The sequence below is a fragment of the Trachypithecus francoisi genome, unplaced genomic scaffold, assembly GCF_009764315.1.
Source record: "Trachypithecus francoisi isolate TF-2019V2 unplaced genomic scaffold, Tfra_2.0 Lachesis_group11, whole genome shotgun sequence".
NCBI classification, from domain to species: Eukaryota; Metazoa; Chordata; class Mammalia; order Primates; family Cercopithecidae; genus Trachypithecus; species Trachypithecus francoisi.
In genome coordinates, this window is record NW_022681456.1 from 16203385 (window position 1) to 16226424 (window position 23040).

A 23040-nucleotide genomic window follows, 5' to 3' on the forward strand; every position below is an offset into this window, starting at 1 on the left:
AATCAAACTGTTTCAAAGGAAACCAGAATTGAGGGATGGCCGAGACACAATTCTTTTTTTTTTTTTCCAGAGATAGGGTCTCAGGCTGGAATGCAGTGGCGCAATCTCGGCTCACTGCAACCTCCACCTCCCAGGTTTAAGTGATTCCCATGCTTCAGCCTCCTGAGTAGCTGGGATTACAGGTATGGGCCACCATGCCTGGATAGTTTTTTTTTTTTTTTTTTTTTTTAGTAGAGAGGGGCTCAGGCTGGTCTCCAACTCCTGAGCTCAAGTGATCCGCCTGCCTCAGCCTCCCAAAGTGCTGGGATTACAGGCATGAACCACTGTGCCTGACTGAGAGACACAATTCTGTATCAACACTGGGAGTCTCTGAATCCAACTGTATCTGAAGCCCATACAGTTATGTAAACCAAATAAAGTCTTTCTTTTACTTAAGCCGTATTTGAATTGGTTTTCTTTTCTTGTCTTTTTTTTTTTTCTTTTTTGAGATAGGGTCTAGCTCTGTCGCCCAGGCTGGAGTGCAGTGGCACGATCATGGCTCACTGCAGCCTCCATCTCCTGGGCTCAGGCGATCCTCCCACCTCAGAGTAGCTGGGACCACAGGAGCCTATCACCACGCCTGGCCAATTTTTTAAGTTTTTGTAGAGATGGGGGTCTCACAATGTTGCCCAGGCTGGTCTCAAACTCCTGGCTCAAGCGATCCTCCCACTTTGGCCTTCCAAAATGCTGCGATTACAGGCGTGAGCCACCACGCCCAGCCTTGATGGCAACCCAAAAATTTGGCCTGATGATGTTTTCATGCCTGGTGTCATAATGTTGTCCTAAGAGGCATGTACCGTCACCTTGTGCTATTTTTTTTTTTTTTGAGACGGAATCTCGCTCTGTCACCCAGGCTGGAGTGCAGTGGCGCGATCTCAGCTCACTGCAAAGGCCCGCCTCCCGGGTTTACGCCATTCTCCTGCCTCAGCCTCCCAAGTAGCTGGGACTACAGGCTCCCGCCACCACGCCCGGCTCAGTTTTTGTATTTTTAGCGGAGACGGGGTTTCACCGTGTTAGCCAGGATGGTCTCGATCTCCTGACCTCGTGATCCACCTGCCTTGGCCTCCCAAAGTGCTGGGATTACAGGCGTGAGCCACCGTGCCTGGCCCTCTTGTGCTATTAATCTACATTTAAATATCGATCATAATCTGGAGCCCTGGAGAACCCTTCTTGAACCAGCCTATACATTTTTGGCCTACACAACCTCTAGCTAGCCCCTGTAGCGAGCACTGTAAGTGCCCCACGGAGGCCCTTTCTGATCCCTTTTGCCAGGTTCCTATCCTGCAGTTTCACGTGCTTTGCTGGTCTCTGGGGCCTTCAGAGGCTTACCCTTGGACACTGGGGCCTCCTTAGGGGAGAGTCTGAAGTGCAGGAAGTCCCCCCATTAGCCCAGAGCCAAGAATGAGCTGATGTGTATTTTGTGGGACGGGACAAACTCTGAGATGAAACTTAGGCTCCCAAGCTCCCTGGGGGATCCAGCTAAGCCTGGGACTTTGCCAGAGCCTGGCTTCCTTCCCTTCCCTGTTCTGTTTCACTCATGATTCCCTTACTGGTTTCTCATAGGAGCACTTCTGTAATAAATCACATGCACCTGAACACGATCTGCTTTAGGGGAAACCAACATAAGACAACCACCCACTCCGCGAAGGGCTTCTTCTCCTTTGATCTAAAACGGTTGCACTTTGCTTCAAGAGGTGAAAGGAAAATCAAGACTACAAACACGCTGCACCAACAGATGGTATTTTTTGGCCGAAGGGTACTGCGGGAGATGTCAAAAACACCAAAGGCAGCTGTTTGTCCTGTAGCAAAAGTCCTAAAAGATTCCAGGACCCACTTTATTTACCTCTCCTTCTTCTAATCCCGAGTCTCAGCAGCCCAGATGTCTTCCTAACACTCTGAACATCACTCTTCCCTTTCGAAGCTGAGGCACCTATCATACCTCGTCCAAAGCTTGTCTTTCTTATTCCCTCACGTTTATTATTCTCAAGATATTTACATGAAGAGGACCATTTCTAAGGACTTCGTGAAACTTGAGTCAGTGAATCATAAAATATTAAGGGCAGAATACTGTGAACCTGACACTCGATTAATGCTACTTACAACAAATGAGTTGCAGAACCAAGATACATAAAAGAGAGTGGCATTGTTCTTTCCCAACGGGGACTCCTGGCTGCTTTCGCACTGGTATTGGGGAATTCATGCAGCCTGTGTTGGAAACACTCCTCATCAGACACTGTTTTCCCTAGGACGTGAGTTAAATCCCCCCACCCAGAAGAAAACCTCAGATGGGCCGTTCCCCCAGAGGGTAGGGCACGCACTAATAAAATCCTAAACTAAACCATCCCACCTGCCCCTGTGTGTCCCCCACGTTACATTCTTTACAGTATTAACAGGCATGGCTCATTCTTTGCGGTGTTAGAGAATTTTATTTTATTGTTTTGGTGGCATGGGCATAATTGGAGAAACCACTGGGGTATTCACTAGTAACCTACATTGTTAGTTTCCTTGGTTCCAGCAGGTAATACACTGGGTTCCGTCACCCTGGAGATGGCTATAGGGAGGCCGAGTGGCTTCCCAAAGTAATAAAGAGTTTGGAATCAGAATCCCAGGTCTGACTCCCAGAAGACTGTGCTATCCGTTTCCTTACATACCTGCACTTCTGTCAATCTTCTCCAGCTCCAATTTCTTGTGCCCCTTTGACGTCATCCGCAGGCAGGATGATCTTTCCGATAAAAACCAGTTGCAGAAGTTCCTGTTGCTTCCGTTTGGTTCTTCCTCAGGGTAGGGAGAACAGAGCAGCTGCATTCACGTGGCCCCATTTCCCTCTGCTTCCCCTTCCCACTTGATTATTCAGGCAAGTGGGATTGTAACATCGTGGCCATTGCCATAGTAACAGAGCTTGAAAGATGCTACACTGCCCTGGAACAGACGTCTTGCTGGGTACCAGGAGAAAGCCAGGGATGCCAAGCCAAGGGGAAAGTCCTGGCTTCGTGGCACACAGGGGTGAATGTTCTGAATCTATGGCAGGGGTGGGGGCAGGGGACATGTTAATACTGGCTGACAGCGAGGTGGCTGCAAAGCTCCTCCATTCCTCCTGGGGCTTGCATGCTAATCTGCCCACTGGCCACACAGATTGCTTTCTCTGCAATGCCATTGGTGCCAGCCTGTTGTGCTGAGGTTCACAATAAGAGAACAGAGTTGGGAGAGGAATAGGGCAGGCAAGATTCCAGTGGCTTCTGCATGGTCACCTGTGCCATCTCATCCCAGATTTCAGAGCAGGGAGCATTTCAGAGGTGGAGAAGTGGCTCTGTCATAGAGATCACAGAAGCACAGATGGCTACGGTGCTCCAGGCCGCCACCCTGGTTGGTGGCGATATCCATAACATGGGTTGTCCTGTTTGCTACCAGAGGGGATGGCAATGTCCACAGGAGCCGCTGACAGGCCTGAGACTTAAGTGAGGGAGATGACAGAATAGAAAGAGGAGAAAGACATAAAGACAGGAGACCAAGGGGTAACCACATCGGGGCCAAAACTGACCTTTCTTTCTTTCTTCTTTTTTTTTGTTTTTTAAGACAGAGTCTTGGTCACTCTGTCACCCAGGTTGGAGTGCAGTGGTGCAATCTCGGCTCACTGCAACCTCTGCCTCCCGGGTTCAAGTGATTCTCCTGCCTCAGCCTCCAGAGTAGTTGGGATTACAGGCACCCACCACCACACCCAGCTAATTTTTATATTTTTAGTAGACCGGTCTCGAACTCCTGATCTCAAGTGATCCACCCACCCTGGCCTCCTAAAGTGCTGAGATTACAGGCAGGAGCCCCCATTCCTGGCGAAAATGGCAATTAATTTAAGGGCTATGTTTTTCTGTGGACCCAGCCACAAGTAGATTTCAGGATCTAGCATGCATTGTTCTTAACATAGTTCATATCTAACAGGCTATGTGCCTGAGCCACTCATTCTTAACCAGGATGAGCATTAAAATCACCTTGTGTGCATTTATTTATTTATTTATGAGATGGAGTCTCACTCTGTTGTCCAGGCTGGGGTGCAGCTGCTCACTGCAACTTTTGTCTCCCGGGTCCAAGCAATTATCCCTGCCTCAGCCTCCTGAGTAGCTGGGATTACAGGCACCCGCCACCATGCCCAGCTGATTTTTGTATTTTTTAGTAGAGAGGGGGTTTTGCCATGTTGGCCAGGCTAGTCTTGAACTCCTGACCTCAGGCGATCTGCTTGGTTCAGCCTCCCAAAGTGTTGGCACTACAGGCATGGGCCACTGCATCCGGCCTCTCGTTTGCTTTTAGAAAACCATGTCTGCGGCCGGGCGCGGTGGCTCAAGCCTGTAATCCCAGCACTTTGGGAGGCCGAGACGGGTGGATCACGAAGTCAGGAGATCTAGACCACCCTGGCTAACACGGTGAAACCTCGTCTCTACTAAAAATACAAAAAACTAGCCGGGCGAGGTGGCGGGCGCCTGTAGTCCCAGCTACTCAGGAGGCTGAGGCAGGAGAATGGCCTAAACCCAGGAGGCGGAGCTTGCAGTGAGCTGAGATCCGGCCACTGCACTCCAGCCTGCCCCACGCCTGGAATGTCTGAGGGGCAGATCAGTCTGGCGGTTAAGAGTGCAGGCTCTGCTGGGGATAGTGGAGTGTGCCTGTAGTTGCAGCTACTTGGGAGGCTGAGGAGGGAGGATCACTTGAGTCCAGGAGTTTGAATCCAGCCTGGACAACCTGGATTTTTATTAGAGACCTCATCTCTAATTAAAAAAAAAATTTTTTTTTTAAAAATGTGGGTTCTAAAGCTGTCCCAGGCGTCTGTTGGAAACTCAGCCCGCCCGTGCTGGCTGGGTGACCCTGGGAAAGTTACCGCACCAAGCTCTGTGCCCAAGTTTCCTCATCTATAAAACAGGGGACCCCACAGTACCTCCCCCATCACAGGGCTGTTGTGAGGGTGACAGCACGGAATCCAAGCAGGATGGATGCTGTGCCTGCCGAGGACGAAGTATTTGGGATATTAAGTTATTACAGGTATATGGTGGGACCTAACAGCTATATTTTGAAAATACTTTGGGCCGGGTGTGGTGGCTCACGCCTGTCATCCCAGTACTCTGGGAAGCTGAGGCAGGTGGATCACTTGAGGTCAGGAGTTTGAGGCCAGCCTGGACAACGTGGTGAAACCCCATCTCTACAAAAAATTAAAAAAAAATTAGCTGGGCATAGTGGCACACACCTGTTGTCCCAGCTACTTGGGAGGCTGAGGCAGGAGAATCACTTGAACATGGGAGGTGGAGGTTGCAGTGAGCCAAGATCGTGCCACTGCACTCCAGCCTGGGCGACAGAGCGAGACTCCGTCTCACAGCAACAACAACAAAAAAAAAAAAAAAGAAAAAGAAAAAGAAAATACTTTACAGGACTCACAGGGATTCTAATCTGCAGGCCTGGGCTATCTGGGAGGCAGTGATTTCTAGGCTCCTCCCCAGCCTGTAGCATCAAGTACAAGGTACTAGGTACTAAGTTAAAATAACCAGCAGGTGGGCTGGGCACAGTGGCTCATACCTGTAATAGCACTCAGAACTTTGCGAGGGCAGGGCAGGAGGATTGCTTGAGCCCAGGAGTTTGAGACCACCCTGGATAACATAATGAGTCCTCACCTCTCCTAAAAATAGTAATAATAATAATAAAAATTAGCCAGCCTGGTGGTGCATGCTGGTAGTCCCAGCTACTTGGGAGGCTGAGGTGGGGGGATGGCTTGGGCCCAGGAGTTCAAGGTTGCAGTGCGCTGTGATTGTGCCAGCTGCACTCCAGCCTGGGTGAAGACCCAGACCTTGTCTCAAAAAAAAAAAAAAAGGAATGAGGCTGGGCGTCGTGGCTCACGCCTGTAATCCCAACACTTTGTGAGCCAAGGCGAGCTGATCATTTGAGGTCAGGAGTTGGAGACCAGTCTGGCCAACATGGCAAAATCCTGTCTCTACTAAAAAATACAAAAATTAGCCAAGCATGTTGGTGGGTAATCCCAGCTACTTGGGAGACTGAGGCAGGAGAATCACTTGAACCCAGGAGGTGGAGGTTGCAGTGAGCCAAGATTGTGCCACTGCACTCCAGCCTGGGTGACAGAGTGAGACCCTGTCAAAAAAAAAAAAAAGAAGGAAGGAAGGAAGGAGGGAGGGAGGGAGGGAGGGAAGGGGGGAAGAGAGGGAGGGAAGGAGGGAGGGAGGGAGGGAGGGAGGAAGGGAAAGAAAGAAAATAACCAACAAGTGGGAACTTCATGTATTGCCAGGTCCTTGACTTGGAGCGGAGAAGGAAGACGCATCTAGAAGGGCATCAAGTCTGAGTTAGGAAGACGTCCCCTTTTGCAGGAGAAGGAGGCACGCACTACACCACAGAAAGAGAGAGGAAGGTGAAGGTCAGAAGGACAAGACGGGGGGGGGGGGGGGGGGGGGGGGTGGGTTTGGGGTCAGAGGTGGTGGAGGGCAAGAGGCAGGATGTAAGTGCTTGAGGCCTGTTTTTCAGGAAGCCCCCGCAGGGCTGGGTCCGGGCATGCTGACCCTCGGCGTCCTTCCGGGTGTCCTCAGTGTTCGGTTGTTCGGTCCTAGTACACCTGGAAGTGTGCGGACGTGGCGCCGTCCTTCCAGCAGCGCAGGGTGTCCACGGCGACAGAGCGGCAGAGCGGGCAGGTGCGCTCGCGGTCCAGCCACAGGCAGAGGCACTCCTCACAGAACACGTGCTGCGGGGACAGCAATCAGCAGGCACCAGGACTCTTTACTGCGCGTCCGCCTCCGTCCCGGGAGCAGGAGACGCGGCAGCGGATTAGACAGACAACCCCTGCCTTGGGGGCGCCTGCACTCGTGTTGGGGAGACAATGCGACTCTAAAATACCGAGTTATCAATAGGAAGCACCAAGATGAAACAGCAGGGGAGGGGCCGGGTGTGGTGGCTCCCGACTGTAATCCCAGCACTTTGGGAGGCCGAGGCAGGCGGATCACCTGAGGCAGGAGTTTGAGACCACCCTGGCCAACATGGTGAAACCCTGTCTCTCCTAAAAGATACAAAAATTAGCCGGGCATGGTGGTGGGCGCATGTAGCCCCAGCTACTCGGGAGGCTGAGGCAGGAGAATCGTTTGAACCCGGAGGCAGAGGTTGCACTGAGCTGAGTTTGTGCCACTGTACTCCAGCCTAGGTGACAGAGCAAGACTCCGTCTAAAAAAAAAAAAAAAACCCCAAAAAAACAAAGCAGGAGGGAGAAGGAACAGAGAGGGCTTGGGTGGGTTGTGACATTAAGGAAAACTTCATGGAGATACTGACATTTGGGTAAAACTTGCAGGTGAGTGAGGAGTGAGCCCTGATGAGATCGCAGGGAAAAGTGCTCCTGGCAGCAGGACAGCATATGCAGAGGCCCTGAGGCTGGACTGTGTTTGATGCGTGGGAGGAAAAGGAAGGAGAGGGTAGCTAGGCTGGGGTTGGTGGGGGGGTGGATGGGAGAGGGAGATGAGGTCACAGAAGTGATGGAGGGTGAGGGATGCAGATGGTATAGGTCCTTGTGGGCCACTGTGAGGTCTTTGGCTCTTACTCTGAGAGAAGGGGCCATGGCAGGGCTTGGAGCGGAGGAGTGACCTGATATGATTTGCAGTTTAAAGTGATCCGTCTGCCTTCTGGGTTGAGAATAGAACACAAGAGTCAAGAGGAAAGGCAGGTGACTAGTGCTGCAATAAACAGATACATGCACGCATATGTTCACTGCAGCACTCTTCACAACAGCAAAGACATGGAATCAACACAAATGCTCATCAGTGATAGACTGGATAGAGAAAATGTGGTTCATAAACACCATGGAATACTATGCAGCCATGAAAAGGAATGAGATCATGTCCTTTACAGGGACATGGATGGAGCTGGAAGCCATTATTCTCAGCAAACTAACACAGGAGCAGAAAACCAAACACTGCATGTTCTCACTTATAAGTCAGAGCTGGACAATGAGAACACATGGACACAGGGAGGGGAACAACACACACTGGGGCCTGTTGGGGGGCTGGGAGAGGGAGAGGATCAGGATAAATAGCTAATGCATGTGGGGCTTTATACCTAGGTGATGGGTCGATAGGTGCAGCAAACCACCATGGCACATGTTTACCTATGTAACAAACCTGCACATCCTGCACATGCATCCTGGAACTTTAAATTAAATTTTAAAAAAAAGAGAGAGAGAGGGCCAGGTGCGGTGGCTCATGCCTGTAATCCCAGCAGTTTGGGAGGCTGAGGCGGGTGGATCACCTGAGGTCAGGAGTTTGAGATCAGCCTGACCAACATGGAGAAACCCCGTCTCTACTAAAAATACAAAATTAGCTGGGTGTTGTGGTGCATGCCTGTAATCCCAGCTACTCGGGAAGCTGAGGCAGGAGAATCACTTGAACCCAGGAGGCAGAGGTTGCAGTGAGCTGAGATCGTGCCATTGCACTCCAGCCTGGGCAATAAGAGTGAAACTCTTTCAAAAAAAAAAAAAAAAAAACAGAGAGAGAGAGAGAGAAAGGCAGGGAGACTGGAAAGTCCAATGGGTTCCACCATTCTCTGGCTGTATAACTTGGACAAGTAATGCAACTGCTCTGTGCCTCAGTTTCCCCATCTGTAAAATGGGGATGGAACTCCCTCACTGGAAGATTAATTAACATGTTAAAAGTACTTAGATGTGACAACCAAATGTAGCACGAGTCTTGATTGGTCCCAGGTGGGGCAAAAAAATCCCAGCTATAAAGGGCGCTTTGAAGGCAACTGGAGAAATCTGAATATGTACCATATATTAAATAATATTTTATGTTATTTAAAAATTTCCTGGGTGGCTAGGCATGGTGGCTTACATCTGTAATCCTAGCACTTTGGGAAGCTGAGGCGGGGAGATCACCTGAGGTAAGGAGTTTGAGACCAGCCTGGCCAACATGGTGAAATCCCGTCTCTACTAAAAATACAAAAATTAGCCAGGCATGGTGGCACACGCCTGTAGTCCCAGCTACTTGGAAGGCTGAGGCAGGAGAATCGCTTGAACCCAGGAGGAACAGGTTGCAGTGAGCCGAGATCACGCCACTGCACTACAGCCTGGGCGACAGAGTGAGCTAGACTCCGTCTCAAAAAAAAAAAAAAAAAAAAAAAGTATGTCCTTGTTCCTGGGAGATGCACACTGAAGTATTTAGGGATGAAGAATCTAAATGTCTACCACTTACTCTTAACTGGTTTAGGGAAAAAAAAATTGATGTCAAAAAAAGGGCAAATGTAAAAACTTAATGATCAGTAAATCTGGGTGAAAAATAGAAGAGTTTCATGCAACTTTTCTGGTATGTCCTTGTTCCTGGGAGATGCACACTGAAGTATTTAGGGATGAAGAATCTAAATGTCTACCACTTACTCTTAACTGGTTTAGGGAAAAAAAAAATTGATGTCAAAAAAAGGGCAAATGTAAAAACTTAATGATCAGTAAATCTGGGTGAAAAATAGAAGAGTTTCATGCAACTTTTCTGCAGGTTTGAAATTTTTCAAAATGAAACGTTTGAGGAAAATGATAATATAAAAATCTAAACAAGGCCGGGCGCGGTGGCTCAAGCCTGTAATCCCAGCACTTTGGGAGGCCGAGACGGGCGGATCACGAGGTCAGGAGATCGAGACCATCCTGGCTAACATGGTGAAACCCCGTCTCTACTAAAAAAAAAAAATACGAAAAACTAGCCGGGCGAGGTGGCGGGCGCCTGTAGTCCCAGCTACTTGGGAGGCTGAGGCAGGAGAATGGCGTGAACCCGGGAGGCGGAGCTTGCAGTGAGCCGAGATTGCGCCACTGCACTCCAGCCTGGGCGACAGAGCGAGACTCCGCCTCAAAAAAAAAAAAAAAAAAAAATCTAAACAAAAAGTTTTTTTTAAAAGCAAAACCATAAAAAAGAAGCTGGGCATAGTGGCTCATGCCTATAACCCCAGCACTTTGGGAGGCCAAGGCAGGAGGATGACTCGAGGCCAGAGACCAGCCTGGGCAACATGGTGAGGCTTCCTCCACCCCCATGCCCCATGTCTCTACAAAAAGAACAAATTAGCTGGGCATAGTGGCATGTGCCATCCCAGCTACTCGGGAGGCTGAAGTGGTGGGAGGATCACTTGAGCCCAGGAGGTTGAGGCTGTAGTGAGCTATGATCATGTCACTGCACTCCAGCCTGGGAGACAGAGTGAGACCTTGTCTAAAAAAATAAAAAATAATATAAAAAAAGAAGGCACTTGGAATAATGGCTGGTAAACAGTAAGTGCTCTATAAGTGTTAGCTATTATTATAGTAATAATGATTATCTTATGTGTTTATGGTTTATTATCTGTCTCTCCATGCCAGTCTGTAAGCTTCTTGTAAACCCATTCATTCCGAGCATGGTGTACAGTGGGTGCCTAATTGTAGACAGTGCTCTGAAGGAGATTTCCATGGTATTATGGAGATGTGTGACAGAGGGACCAGTTTGATCCAAGGGGTAGTCAAGGAAGGCTTCCTGGAGGTGGGGACACTTGAGTTGAAGCCTGAAGAACATTTAGCAGTTAACTGGGCAGAAGAGAGGGGATGGAGATAGAACATTCCAGGCTGAAGGAAGCCTCCTGTGCAAAGCTCCTGAGATAGGAAGCTGAGGCACTTGAAGACAGCTGATGTGGCTGTAGTTGGGGGTGCAGGAGAGAGAGGGAGTGGGGAAAGAAGAGAAGTCCACACAGAGCCGTGAAGACTGTTGTGAATTCTCATCATGGTCTGGAGGGCAGGAACCAGGGGTCAGCAAGCCCCGCAGCTTATACAGATTCCCACTATGGCACCCAATACCCTCTATGATGGCCCTTCTCCCATCCAGCCCCATCCTTGTACCCTGGAGTAACTGATGTCATTGACATGCCACATGACCTTCAACCCAAGGCTTATTCACAGCCTTCCAACAAACTTTAGTATCACCCTGGGATGCCCTTTCTCCATCTTGACCAGATGTGTGCATGCCCAGTTCTTTTGGAAGATTCACCAAGCAATCACATCTCCCCTGTTTTACGACGTTGCCCCAATTCCATCCTGTTACTGTCTCCTGCAAATGTAAGTACCGATTGCGTCTTCTCTCCTATGCTGTTCTTCCTGGTGAAAACCCCTCTCAAAGCATTGCATGACACTTCTGGAATTATTTGCAAATTCATCTGATTGTTCACTAGATTAAGAGCTTTCTCTCTCTCTCTCTCTCTCTCTCTATATATATATATATACACACACGCATATATACATATATACACACACACATATATATATATATATATTTTTTTTTTGAGACAGGGTCTTGCTCTGTTGTCTAGGCTTGAGTGTAGTGGTGCGATCACAGCTCACAGCAGCCTTGATCTCCTGGGCTTGAGTGACCCTCCTGCTTCCACCTCCCAAGTAGCTACGACTATAGGCATGTGCCACCATGCCTGGCTAATTTTTAATTTTTTTTTTGTGGAAACAGAGTCTCACTCTGTTGCCCAGGCTGGTCTCAAACTCCTGGCTTCATGTGATCCTCCCACCTTGGCCTCTCAAAGTGCTGGGATCATAGGTGTGAGCCACTGTGCCCAGCCACTGGATTGAGAGCTTTCTGAGGGCAGAACCTGGTTTTATGCTGAGTACGGTTCTTGCTCAGATGCTCAGTAAATACCTGTTGACGAACCGAATGGGATTTAACTATGCCACCCTGGACAAAAGAGGTACTTACACATGAGAATGCAACACAACCCCTGTTCACATAAACTTGAGTTAGGTGAATGGGAAATAGTCATGAAATTTAGCAGTTTTTTCACTCATTCATTCAACACATTCATTGAGGCTCTCACACTTCTAATTTAATAGTTCTCAGATGTTCTGGTACCAAGACCCCTTTATATTTTTAAAAAACACTGAAAACCTCAAAGAACTTCTGTCTATGTGGTTTAAATTTGTCTGTATTTACCAATCTAGAAATATTAGAAATACTTCGAAATAGAAATGGAGACATATTTAAAACATAATGGCCAGGCATGGTGGCTCATGCCTGTAATCCCAGCACTTTGGGAGGCCAAAGCGGGCGGATCACAAGGTCAGGAGTTCAAGAACACCCTGGCCAACATGGCGAAAGTCCATCTCCTATAAAAATACACAAATTAGCTGGGCATGGTGGCATGTGCCAGTAATCTCAGCTACTCGGGAGGCTGAGGCAGGAGAATTGCTTGAACCGTGACCCGGGAGGTGGAGGTTGCAGTGAGCTGAGATCATGCCACTGCACTCCAGCCTGGGCTACAGCGTGAGACTCCATCTCAAAACCAAAACCAAAACAAAACAAAAAAACCCCATAATACACAAGCACATATTCATGAGCCACCAGAGTGATGACCTCCTCACAGGCGATACAGTCTCTGGAAAACTCCACTGTACACTTATGAAAGAACTAGAGCAAAAAGGCCAATAATGTCTTAGTATTATTATATAAATGGTTTTGACCTCACAGACTCCCTGAAAGGAACCCCCAGGGGTACCCTGGCCACACTTTGGGAACCACTGTTCTAACTGCTTAGTCAACATCTGCCCTGCCCTCTAGGTGGTAAACATCATGAGGGCAGCCATGTTGTTATCGTACTCCTACTGTCCAGCCCTGAGCTGGCATAGAGTAGGGGCTCTGTCAATGGAGAGGACAAATGAATGGGAATGCAGAGGACAAATGGCCAAACAGGAAAGTCTAGTGATACTAGGGTGATGAAGGCCCGGTCCCTGCCCTCCGGGAGCTCACAATCCCTTCCTCAGAGAAATGGGAGGACAGAATCTGGTGTCAAATGAAAAGGTTCAAAAAACCAGGTCTACCCAGGGCCCAGCTGAGGAGTTCATGGCTATGAATTGCCTCCAGCATGTGGAGAAAGGGATGAACGTCTACAGAAGAAGAGGGAGGAAGAAGGAGCCTTTCTCAGCTGGGAAGGATAGGATCCGGTGGATTGATGGGCAGTGGGGAAGGCAGGTGGCCCTGGATTGTTTTTTTGTTTGTTTCTTGGGTTTTCTTTGTTTGTTTGTTTGTTTTTGAGACAGGGTCACACTCTGTCACCTGGGCTGGAGTGCAGTGGTGTGATTATGGCTCACTGCAGCCTCGACCTTCCGGGGCTCTAGCGATCCTCCCACCTCAGCCTCCTGAGTAGCTGGGACTACAAGCATGCACCACTGCACCCAGCTAATTTTTGTATTTTTTGTAGAGTTGGGGTCTTGCTATGTTGGCCAGGCTGGTCTCAAACTCCTGGGCTCAAGCGATCCACTCACCTCAGCCTCCCAAAATGCTGGGATTACAGGTGCAAGCCACTGTGCCCAGCTGGCCTTGGATTGTTAACCGCCCCCTGGTTGTGCCTCCCAGAGCACAGAGTTGGGGTTAAACCAAACACCTCATCCTCACGCCAAATTCTATCCACACGCTCCAGGTCTTGCCCAAAGATCCAGAGCAGGCAGGTGGGGGCTTGGGACAAGAGCCTGCAATCATAGGAGCCAGTCCCAATGTGAAAGAAGAGGCTTTGAGTGGGAGAGGCACATTTCTTGACCTAGCACTTTGTGTTCACCGTGAGCTGAGAAAGAAGGAAGCAGCCAGGACTGGGTCCAGGGGGATGGATGCAGGTGAGGAAGAGAACAGGCAGTCATGAGCCACTACCCCTTATAAAGCATAAACACGCCAGGCACGGTGGCTCATGCCTGTAATTCCAAAACTTTGGGAAGCCAAGGTGGGTAGATCACTTGAGGCCAGGAGTTCATGACTAGCCTGGCTACCATGGCAAAACTCTGTCTCTACTAAAAATGCAAAAATTAGCTGGGCATGGTGGTGGGTGCCTGTAATCCCAGCTATTCGGGAGGCTGAGGCAGGAGAATCGCTTGAACCTGGGAGGCAGAGGTTGCAGTGAGCCAAGACCATGCCGCTGCACTCCAGGCTGGGTGACACAGAGAGACTCAGTTTCAAACAAACAAACAAACAAATAAAGTAGGAACACGATACCAGGCCCTGCCAATGTTCTTTTTGTGCATAATTGCACCCCAGTCTCATAACAGCAAACAGACAGGTCAGTGAGACTCAGAGATGAGCACCTTGGGTGCACAGCTAAGTTGCAAACAGTTGCTAAGTGGCAGGGTGGGAATCCAGCTTCGGGCATGTGAGAGGCAGATTTCCATTACGGCCCCCAGTATCCCCTTCTCCTGGTGTTCATAGCCTCGTGCATCCCCTTCCCTTAAGTAAGAGTGGTGCCTAGTGACCTGCTTCCAACCAGCAGGATACAGTGAAGGTGATGGGATGTCCCTTCTGGGATTAGGTTACAAAAGACTGTGACTTCCAGAACTCAGGGTATCTACTGGCCACAAGAGCCAGTGAGAAACTGAGGCCTCCAGTCCCACAGCCCATGAGGAACTGAATCCTACCAGCAACCACACGGTGGAGTTTGGATGCAGCTCCTTCCTGAGTTGAGCCAGGAGATGACCACAGCCCTGGCAATACCTTGACTGCAGCCTGGGAGAGGCGCTTGGCAGAGGACACAGCTAAGTTGTACCTGGATCCCTTTTTTTTTTTTTTTTTTTGAGACAGTCTTGCTCTGTTGCCCAGGCTAGAGTACAGTGGCATGATCTTGACTCACTGCAACCTCTGCCTCCTGGGTTCAAGGGACTCTCCTGAGTAGCTGGGACTACAGGTGTGCACCATCATGCCTAGCTAACTTTTGTATTTTTAGTAGAGATGGGGCTTCACCATGTTGGCCAGGCTGGTCTCGAACTCCTGACCTCAGGTGATCCACCTGCCTCGGCCTCCCAAAGTGCTGGGATTACAGGTGTGAGCCACCACACCCAGCCTTTTAATTTTTTTGAGACATGGTCTCCCTCTGTCACCCAGGCTATGGTACAGTGACGCAATCTTGGCTCACTGCAGCCTCTGCCTCTTGGGCTCAGGCAATCCTCTCACCTCAGCCTCCTGAGTAGCGGGGACCACAGTCGTGTACCACCACACTCGGCTAATTTTTGTATTTTTTGTAGAGATGGGGTCTCGCTATGTTGTTCAGGCTGGTCCTGAACTTCTGGTCTCAAGCAATCTGCTTATCTTGGCCTCCCAAAGTGCTGGGATTTCAGGCATGAGCTACCATGCCCAGCTTGTGCCTGGATTTTTGACCCGCAAAAACTGTGAGATAATAAACATTTGTTGCTTTAAGCCACTGAGTTTTGGGGTAACTTGTTACACAGCAATCGATAACTGATACAAAAAGCATCTGACTTTGTAGTGAAAACTCTTACTCATTATAGAGAATCTGGGAAAGGATGTTTGAAGCATTTAATTATGAAAAAATGACATAACTGAAAATGTGGCTACTACCAGAAAGGACACACACACACACACACACACAGACACAGACACAGACACATACCCCTAACCTCAGATCCTCTTCAATCACACAAACCAGGCCAACTACGTCCAGATTTAGAATTACATACTAATACTGAATATTGGTATAACACACTATGATTTTCAAAACCCATACACAGCCCTATACATCATCTCATATGACTCTTAAAAAATCCTACAAGTTGCCCAGCAGCTTGTCCATCTTGGGTGACAGATGACATGGAGGGTCAGGGTCACAATGAAATGCACTGCTCAGGGTTACAGAGTTAGTGCCTAGGATATTGCTGGTGCTCAATAAGCCCTCAAAGCATAGATGACTGGATGGAGGAGTCAGAGGCAGGTGTCAAGAACTCTGATCCCAGCTCGGCCATTCATTCATTCCGAGGAGGCAATGTGCACAGGCCTGGGTGGACACAGCAGGGACTATTCCCAGGAATTTCTGGAAAAAGTGCTCTGATCTTTTAATACAGCCCTGGGGACATCTCAAAGCCTGAGGCCACGCCTTGTGGAATGGGCACGGCCAATGGCATCAGAGGCTCTGGATTTGAATCCTGGTGTGACTGAAGAACAACAGGACCTCAGGCAAGTCCATCCCTTTGTTTTTCTAAGCCTGAGTCTTTGTCTCTATTAAATAGGGTTATTATTTCCCTCCCAAAGTGTCTGTGAGGATGGGGACAGATAAGGCCTATAAAGTATCAAGTATGAAGAACTTGTAAGCACGAAATCAACAGGAGTCACCATTCTCTTGCCCTCTTTCCTTCATATCATAAAACATGCAAAAAAAACCAAACTCACAGTGACCAAGAATTGGAGGACAGTTCATTCTCTAAATGCACTCTCACTCTTCGATTCGGCAAAGGATTCTTTTAAATAAACCAAGCTTCTCACTTGGTGTTCAAACTGCCCCTTTCCCTAGCTCCCAGTAGCCTGTCAGAGGGCACACCATAAATACTTGCAGAGTGCCTAACTGGGCAAGTGCGCTCTCTGAGCAGAGAGTTCTTACCTCAGGACATGCTCAGTGTCTGCCTGACTAGCTTCGATTAACAATCTGCTTCCTGAGCCCTAGCTCAGGGGGTGGTGGAAGGAGTGGGAGTGACATATTGAGCTTCATTTGATGAATCTTTAAAGGGGCGACAAGGTGTGGCTTTAGTCTAGTGGGCCCCTCCCTTCCTTCCTTCCTCCCTCCCTTCCTCCCTTCCTTCCTTCCTTCTACATATCCATTCACCCTCCCACCCACCTATATACCCACCCATCTGTCCATTCATTTGCTCACCCACACTGTCACTCACCCACTTATACCTCTATCTACCCACCTTTAACTCACCCGCCCACTCCTCCACTTGGACATCATTCCATTCATCTGTCCATTTGTCCATCCATCCTATTTACCCACTCATCTGTCCATCCATCTGCCCATCCATACAGTCACTCACCCACTTATACCTCTATCCACCTACCTTTCACTCACCCACCATCTTCTCTACTTGGCCACCATCCAATCCATCCATCCATCCATCCATCCATCCATCCATCCATCCATCCAATTTACTCACCCTTCTGTCCATCCATTTGCCCATCCATCCAGTCATTCACCCACTTATACCTCTATCCACCTACCTTTCACTCACCCACCAGCTTCTCTACCTGGCCACCATCCAATTCTATCCATCCACCCATTCATCCATGCATGCATGCATGTATCCATCCATCCATCCACCCATCCATCCATCCACCCACCCACCCATCCAATTTACTTACCCATCGGTCCATCCATTTGCCCATCCACACAGTCACTCACCTACTGATATCTCTATCCACATACCTTTGCATTCACCCACCCATTCCTCCACCTGGCCACCATCCTATCCATTCATCTATCCACCCATCCCATCCGTCTACCCATCCATCCCTCCACCCATCTTATCCATCCATCTCCATAGTATTCATCTACACATTCCATCCAACCATCCCATCCATCCATCCATCCATCCTATCTGTGCATCTGTGCATCCATGTATCCATCCATTCATCCACACATCCATCCATCCATCCATGCGTCCATTCATGCATCCATGCATCCAGTCCATCCATCCATCCATCCATCCATCCATCCATCCATCCATCCTATTTACCCACACATCTGTCCATCTATTTGTCCACCCACACAGTCATTCACCTATTTATATCTCTATCTACCCACCTTTGCACTCACCCACCCATTCCTCCACCTGGCTGTCATCCTATCTATCCATCTATCCACCCATCCCATCTTCCACCCATCCATCCATCCACCCCTCTCATCCATCCATCCATCCATCTCCATCCTACTTATCTACACATTCCATCCAACCATCCCATCCATCCATCCATCCACCCATCCATCCATCCCATCTGTTCATCCACGCATCCATGTATCCATCCATCCATCCATCCATCCATCCATCCATCCATCCCTCCATCCTATTTACCCATACATCTGTCCATCCATTTGCCCATCCACACAGTCATTCACCTATTTATATCTCTATCTACCCACCTTTGTACTCACTGACCCATTCCTCCACCTGGCCACCATCCTATCCATCCATCTATCTACCCATCCCATCCATCCATCCATCCTCCATCCATCCATCCATCCATCTACCCATCCATCCATCCATCCATCCATCCATCCACCCACCCACCCATCCATCCATCCATCCATCCACCCACCCACCCATTCATCCTATTAATCTAAACATTCCATCCAACCATCCCATCCATCCGTCCATCCATCCATCCATCCATCCATCTACCCATCCATCCAATATTTACTGAGACAATACTGTGGCTCTGCTGCTAAACAAGACAGACATGGCATCTGCTCTCATGTTGATTGTGATTTGGCAGAAGGGAGACAGACCTTGCCCATCTAACTACCCAATGAACTATCTAGTTAACAATTGGAATAAGTGCTAAGAAGGAAAAACACAGGCATCTATGAGACCATATAGCTGGGGACGCGACTAGTCTGGGGGAAGCAGAGTCAGGAAAGGCTTTATGGAGGAAGCAACATTGAAGCTGAGTCATTCATTCGTTCATTCAATGCTTTTAGGAATCAGCATGGCCATTTACCTGTGTGAATCATCTCTGCCTTTCCAGGCCTAGCTCACAGCAGCAAAGCAAGACTAAAATGTGTGCCTGGCCTGGTCATATGTACAGTCTTCAACCAGCATTGGGTGTGGCTGTTACTCCTAGATCTGGGACAATGGGTGTCTTCTCTGACCCCTTCAAGAATTTCTAATCCAGCTGTGGGAAGACATAGTGGTATCAGGAGAAGAATGGAGGAGAGACAAACAGACTGAGGCTTAGAGAGCTTGTCAGACTTTCACCTTGACATCATGTTCAAATCGTCCCTGCTACCAAGAAGGAACTACAGATGGCTCTGAAGCATGTGAAAAGATGCACAACCACGCTCATAATTAGGGAAATGCAAATTAAAACTGCACTGAGATACCGTTTGTCACCTGTCAGATTGGCAAAGCTCAAAAGAGGCTTGGTAACGCTGTGTGTTGGTAAGGGAGGGAGCAAGAGGCTGTGTCATACTGTACACTAGGAGCATAAGTGGATACACTCTTTACAGAGGGCAGTTTAGCAATAACTGTCAAAACTGTGTACCCTCTGACCCAGTAATTCTGCTGCTAGGAATTTATCCTACCAAGAGCTCATGTGTGTGTGAAATGGGATGTATGCCCAAAAGGGCTAATATTTATTGAACCCTAACTATGCGCCAGAAGCAGTTCTAAATGCTTCCCTTGAATTAACCTTTAATTAACACGATGGGCCCAGGTTGGTGCAATTGATCTCCCCATTCTGGATCACGCATGACAGTCTTATTTGTAACAACAAAAGATTATCAGCTACTAACTGCCTATCAATAGAAGAATGGTTAAACAAACTGTGCTCTATCCATAAAACGGCACGTTATGCAGCTATAAAATAGGATAAGGAGCAATCTCTAAGACAGAATTTTAAGTTAAAAAGGAAGGTGCAGAAAACAATAGGTAGAATGTACTATAACTTATGTTTTTTAAAAAAAGATATGTTTGTGTGTATAAATACATACACACATATACATACATATGGTGATGGGCCTCCTTTTTATATCTTTCAAAGATTTTTTAAAAATAAACTTTTTATTTTGGAATAATTTAAGGTTTCCAGAAAAGTTGCAAAGATAGAACAGAAAATCCCAGTACACCCCTCACTGGGTTTCAGTTTCCCCTAATGTTATCATCTTGCATTACCGTGGTACATTTGTCAAAGCTAAGAAACCCACGTTGATATGTTACTATCAACTCAACTCCAGACTCTATTTGGATTTCATCAAACCCATTTTCTACTAATGTCCCTTCTCTGTTCTGGGATCCAACCCAGGTCCCAGAATGTGTTTAGTCATCATGTCTCTTTAGTCTTCCTTTTGAATGTTGATTCATGCAAATATATTATCCATTTAAAAAGAAATACAATTGAACATGAAAAACAACCTTCCCTTTCCAAATCTCCAAACAGCAATAACAACAACAACAAAAATGCTTGCTGATGTTAAAAAGGAACCCACCTTCTACTGCCGACCCCTAAGCCTTTCCATGCCTTTTGGTCTCCAGGCTATGCCTCCTCCAAAAACCCTTCCCAACCTGGAGCTCATCACTGTCTGCCCTGGTCCCCCGAGACACTGCATGAATCTCTCTTACACAGCGCTTATCACTGCCTGCCTCGCTTCACAGTTATTTATGTAAGTGTCTGTCTCCCAGCGGAGACTGTGAGCTTCCAGAGGAGGGGACGGGATCTGCGTGCCCGCTGCCTCTCCTTTCTGGTGTCAGATAGGATGCTTTGACCCCAATACACATTTGCTGAATTGACACCTAGTCCCTGATGTCAGAAGGAGGAGGAGGGACGCATTTAGGGAGTTAAAAGGAACTGGCCAGCACTTACGACTGTGGGCTGGTGACCCGCGCCTAATGAAAACAAATGGTAATAATAATTACACGGATAACAAGCATAATTCTATCAACTTCTATGGTTAAATAATTGAAATTTAGCTCTTTCCATGGATGATCTACTTTAATCATAATAATAGCTCTATGAAGTAGCTGTTATTTATTATGTCCTTTTTTTCTTTGAGATGTAGTCTTGCTCTGTTGTCCAGGCTGGAGTGCAGTGGCATGACCTCAGCTCACTGCAACCTCCACCTCCCAGGATCAAGCAATTCTCCTGCCTCAGCCTCCAGAGTAGCTGGGACTACAGGTGTGTGCCACCATGCCTGGCTAATTTTTGTTTGTTTTTTTTTTAGTAGAGACAGGGTTTCACCATGTTGGCCTGGCTGGTCTCGAACTCCTGACCTCAGGTGATCTGCCTGCCTTGGCCTTCCAAAATGCTGGGATTACAGGCGTGAGCCACTGCCCCTGGCTACTATTATATCCATTTTAGACATGAGAAACACCAAGGCTCAGAGAGAGAGTGACTGACCCACGGGGGGTCAAGAATGCTGCTGAAATTCACATGCAGGATATTGCGATGTTACACTATACTGAATTTGGCATGTCTACATTTTGCTAAGGAAACCAAGACTCAGAGAGGTGAAATAATGTGCCCAAGTCCACCCAGCTACTAAGAGGCAGAGATGAGATTGGAACCCAGGTCTGGCTGACTCTGGTCTTAACCGGATTACCCCCTAGAGACCCATGCCAGAGACCCAAGGACTGCCCATGGGGAAGGGTCCTGCTCTCCTCAGCCTCAGTCTCCAATGGTCCCGCCTGAGCTCTGCTCACCTGGCACAGGAGAATCAGAGGCTCTCGGAACTCGGCCTGACAGATGGCACAGATGTCACCGGCTTCTGTGCACTGCTGCCCAGTGGCTCGGACTCCATAGTTCTGTTTGAGGGAGGGGAGAGGCAAATACAGCTATGGACGCTCCTGGGAGCCATGCCCTCAGGAGCATTGTGATATCTGTGGGCTGAGGAAGGAGCCACTGCTGTTCCAGCTCCTAATTCCCCGTACCTCAGTGGGGACCACCTGAAGCCAACTCACCTGAGAGGTGCAGAGAAGCTTCAGGGCTTTCCTAACTCCGCCCACGCGTCCACAGATGTCGAAGGACTGAAAGGAGAGCAGGGTGGTGGCTGAAAAGTACCCAAGGATCTCTCGTGACCCCTGCATCATCACTTCACCCCATCCCCTCACCCTCCATCCATTTTTGATTCAGAACATTTTTAGGGCTCCTCTTCCCATTTGCACTTCTTCCTTCCCAACAGTGTTGCATGGCTTTTGTCTTGCTGCCTAAGATCAACAGTTTCCCCTACTACCCAGGCCAGAATAGCAAATATATGGCACATATAGTGCCTATTTCCCCTCCCAAGCCCAGGGCAGGCATTGCTAATCGATCACAGCACTCTTACTCTGAGCACAGCCCACCCTGATAACCCTTCTGATACTGCGTGGATTGCCTGGCCAGTCCTGCTGGAAGGAAGGAGAGAGAAGAACTCATGCATCCTCCCAGGATTCTCTAAAGCTAGAAATGGAGAGCCAAAGAGAAAAAGAAGGATGTATGGATTTTTAGGGGGTAAAAAATCCTCTGATTTGTACTAATGATGAAAAGAAAAGCACTGCATACTAATTTGAGGAGTTGAGGGTGTGCAATTTAGCATGGATACTATTTTTGAGGTAAGAGAGAGAGAAAACATTCAGTAGAAGTGTGGTTGGGAGCTTTTGGCTTTAGAGGCTGCCTGCCTGGCTTCAATGCTTGTTCTGTTGTCTTTACCTGAGTGATCTTGGGCAAGTAAGATCGATTTCTAACCTCCCTGAACCTCAGTTCCTGTAAAATGGGAATAATGGGGGCCAGGTGGGGTGGCTCATGCCTGTAATCCCAGCACTTTGGGAGGCTGAGGCGTGTGGATCACTTGAGGTCAGGATTTTGAGACCAGCCTGGCCAACATGGTGAAACCCCATCTCTACTAAAAATACAAAAATTAGCCAGGTATAGTGGTGAATGCCTATAATCACAGCTACCAGAGAGGCTGAGGCATGAGAATCGCTTGAACCCAGGAGGCGGAGGTTGCAATGAGCTGAGATTTTGCCACTGCACTCCAGCCTGGGCAACAGAGCGAGACTCGGTCTAAAAAAAAAAAAAAGGGAGTAATAATAGTATGTACCTTGAAGGGTTTGTGAAGATGACTATTGGAAAGAATATCATATGGTGAGCTTCATAGGTGAGAAATTAGGGTGGATTAAACCAGAAAAAATACTGATACATGTTACAATGTGGATGAACCTCAAAAATACAATGTTAAATGAAAATGCCAGACACAAAAGGGCACCTATTACATGATTCTGTTTATATGAAACATTCATAATAAGTATATTGACAGAGACAGAAAAAGAAGATTTGTGGTTGCCAGGGTCTGTGGGAAGGGGAGGTTGGAAGAATGGGGAGTGACTGCTTAATGGGTACAAGGTTTCTTTTCAGGGTGATGAAAATGTCTTGGAACTAGACAGAGGTGGTGGTGGTTGCGTGACATTGTGAATCCGCTCAATGTCATTTAATTGTACACTTTAAAATAGTTACTGGAGGCTGGGCGAGGTGGCTC

The 23040-nt window shown here is 48.1% G+C and overlaps 1 protein-coding gene across 1 annotated transcript in view; it reads right to left on the bottom strand.

Annotated features, from left to right (window-relative positions):
• Positions 1-6198: 6198 nt before the first annotated feature.
• The window catches only part of RNFT2 (ring finger protein, transmembrane 2), a 109738-nt gene continuing 92896 nt past the window's right edge, over positions 6199-23040 (bottom strand). Inside the window, exons 9-11 of the mRNA XM_033220463.1 lie at positions 21488-21553; positions 21230-21331; positions 6199-6757 (exon numbers count right to left, since the gene is read on the bottom strand). Coding sequence (XP_033076354.1) covers positions 6623-6757; positions 21230-21331; positions 21488-21553 — 303 coding nt within the window. The 3' untranslated portion in view covers positions 6199-6622. The remainder of the gene's footprint in view (positions 6758-21229; positions 21332-21487; positions 21554-23040) is intronic.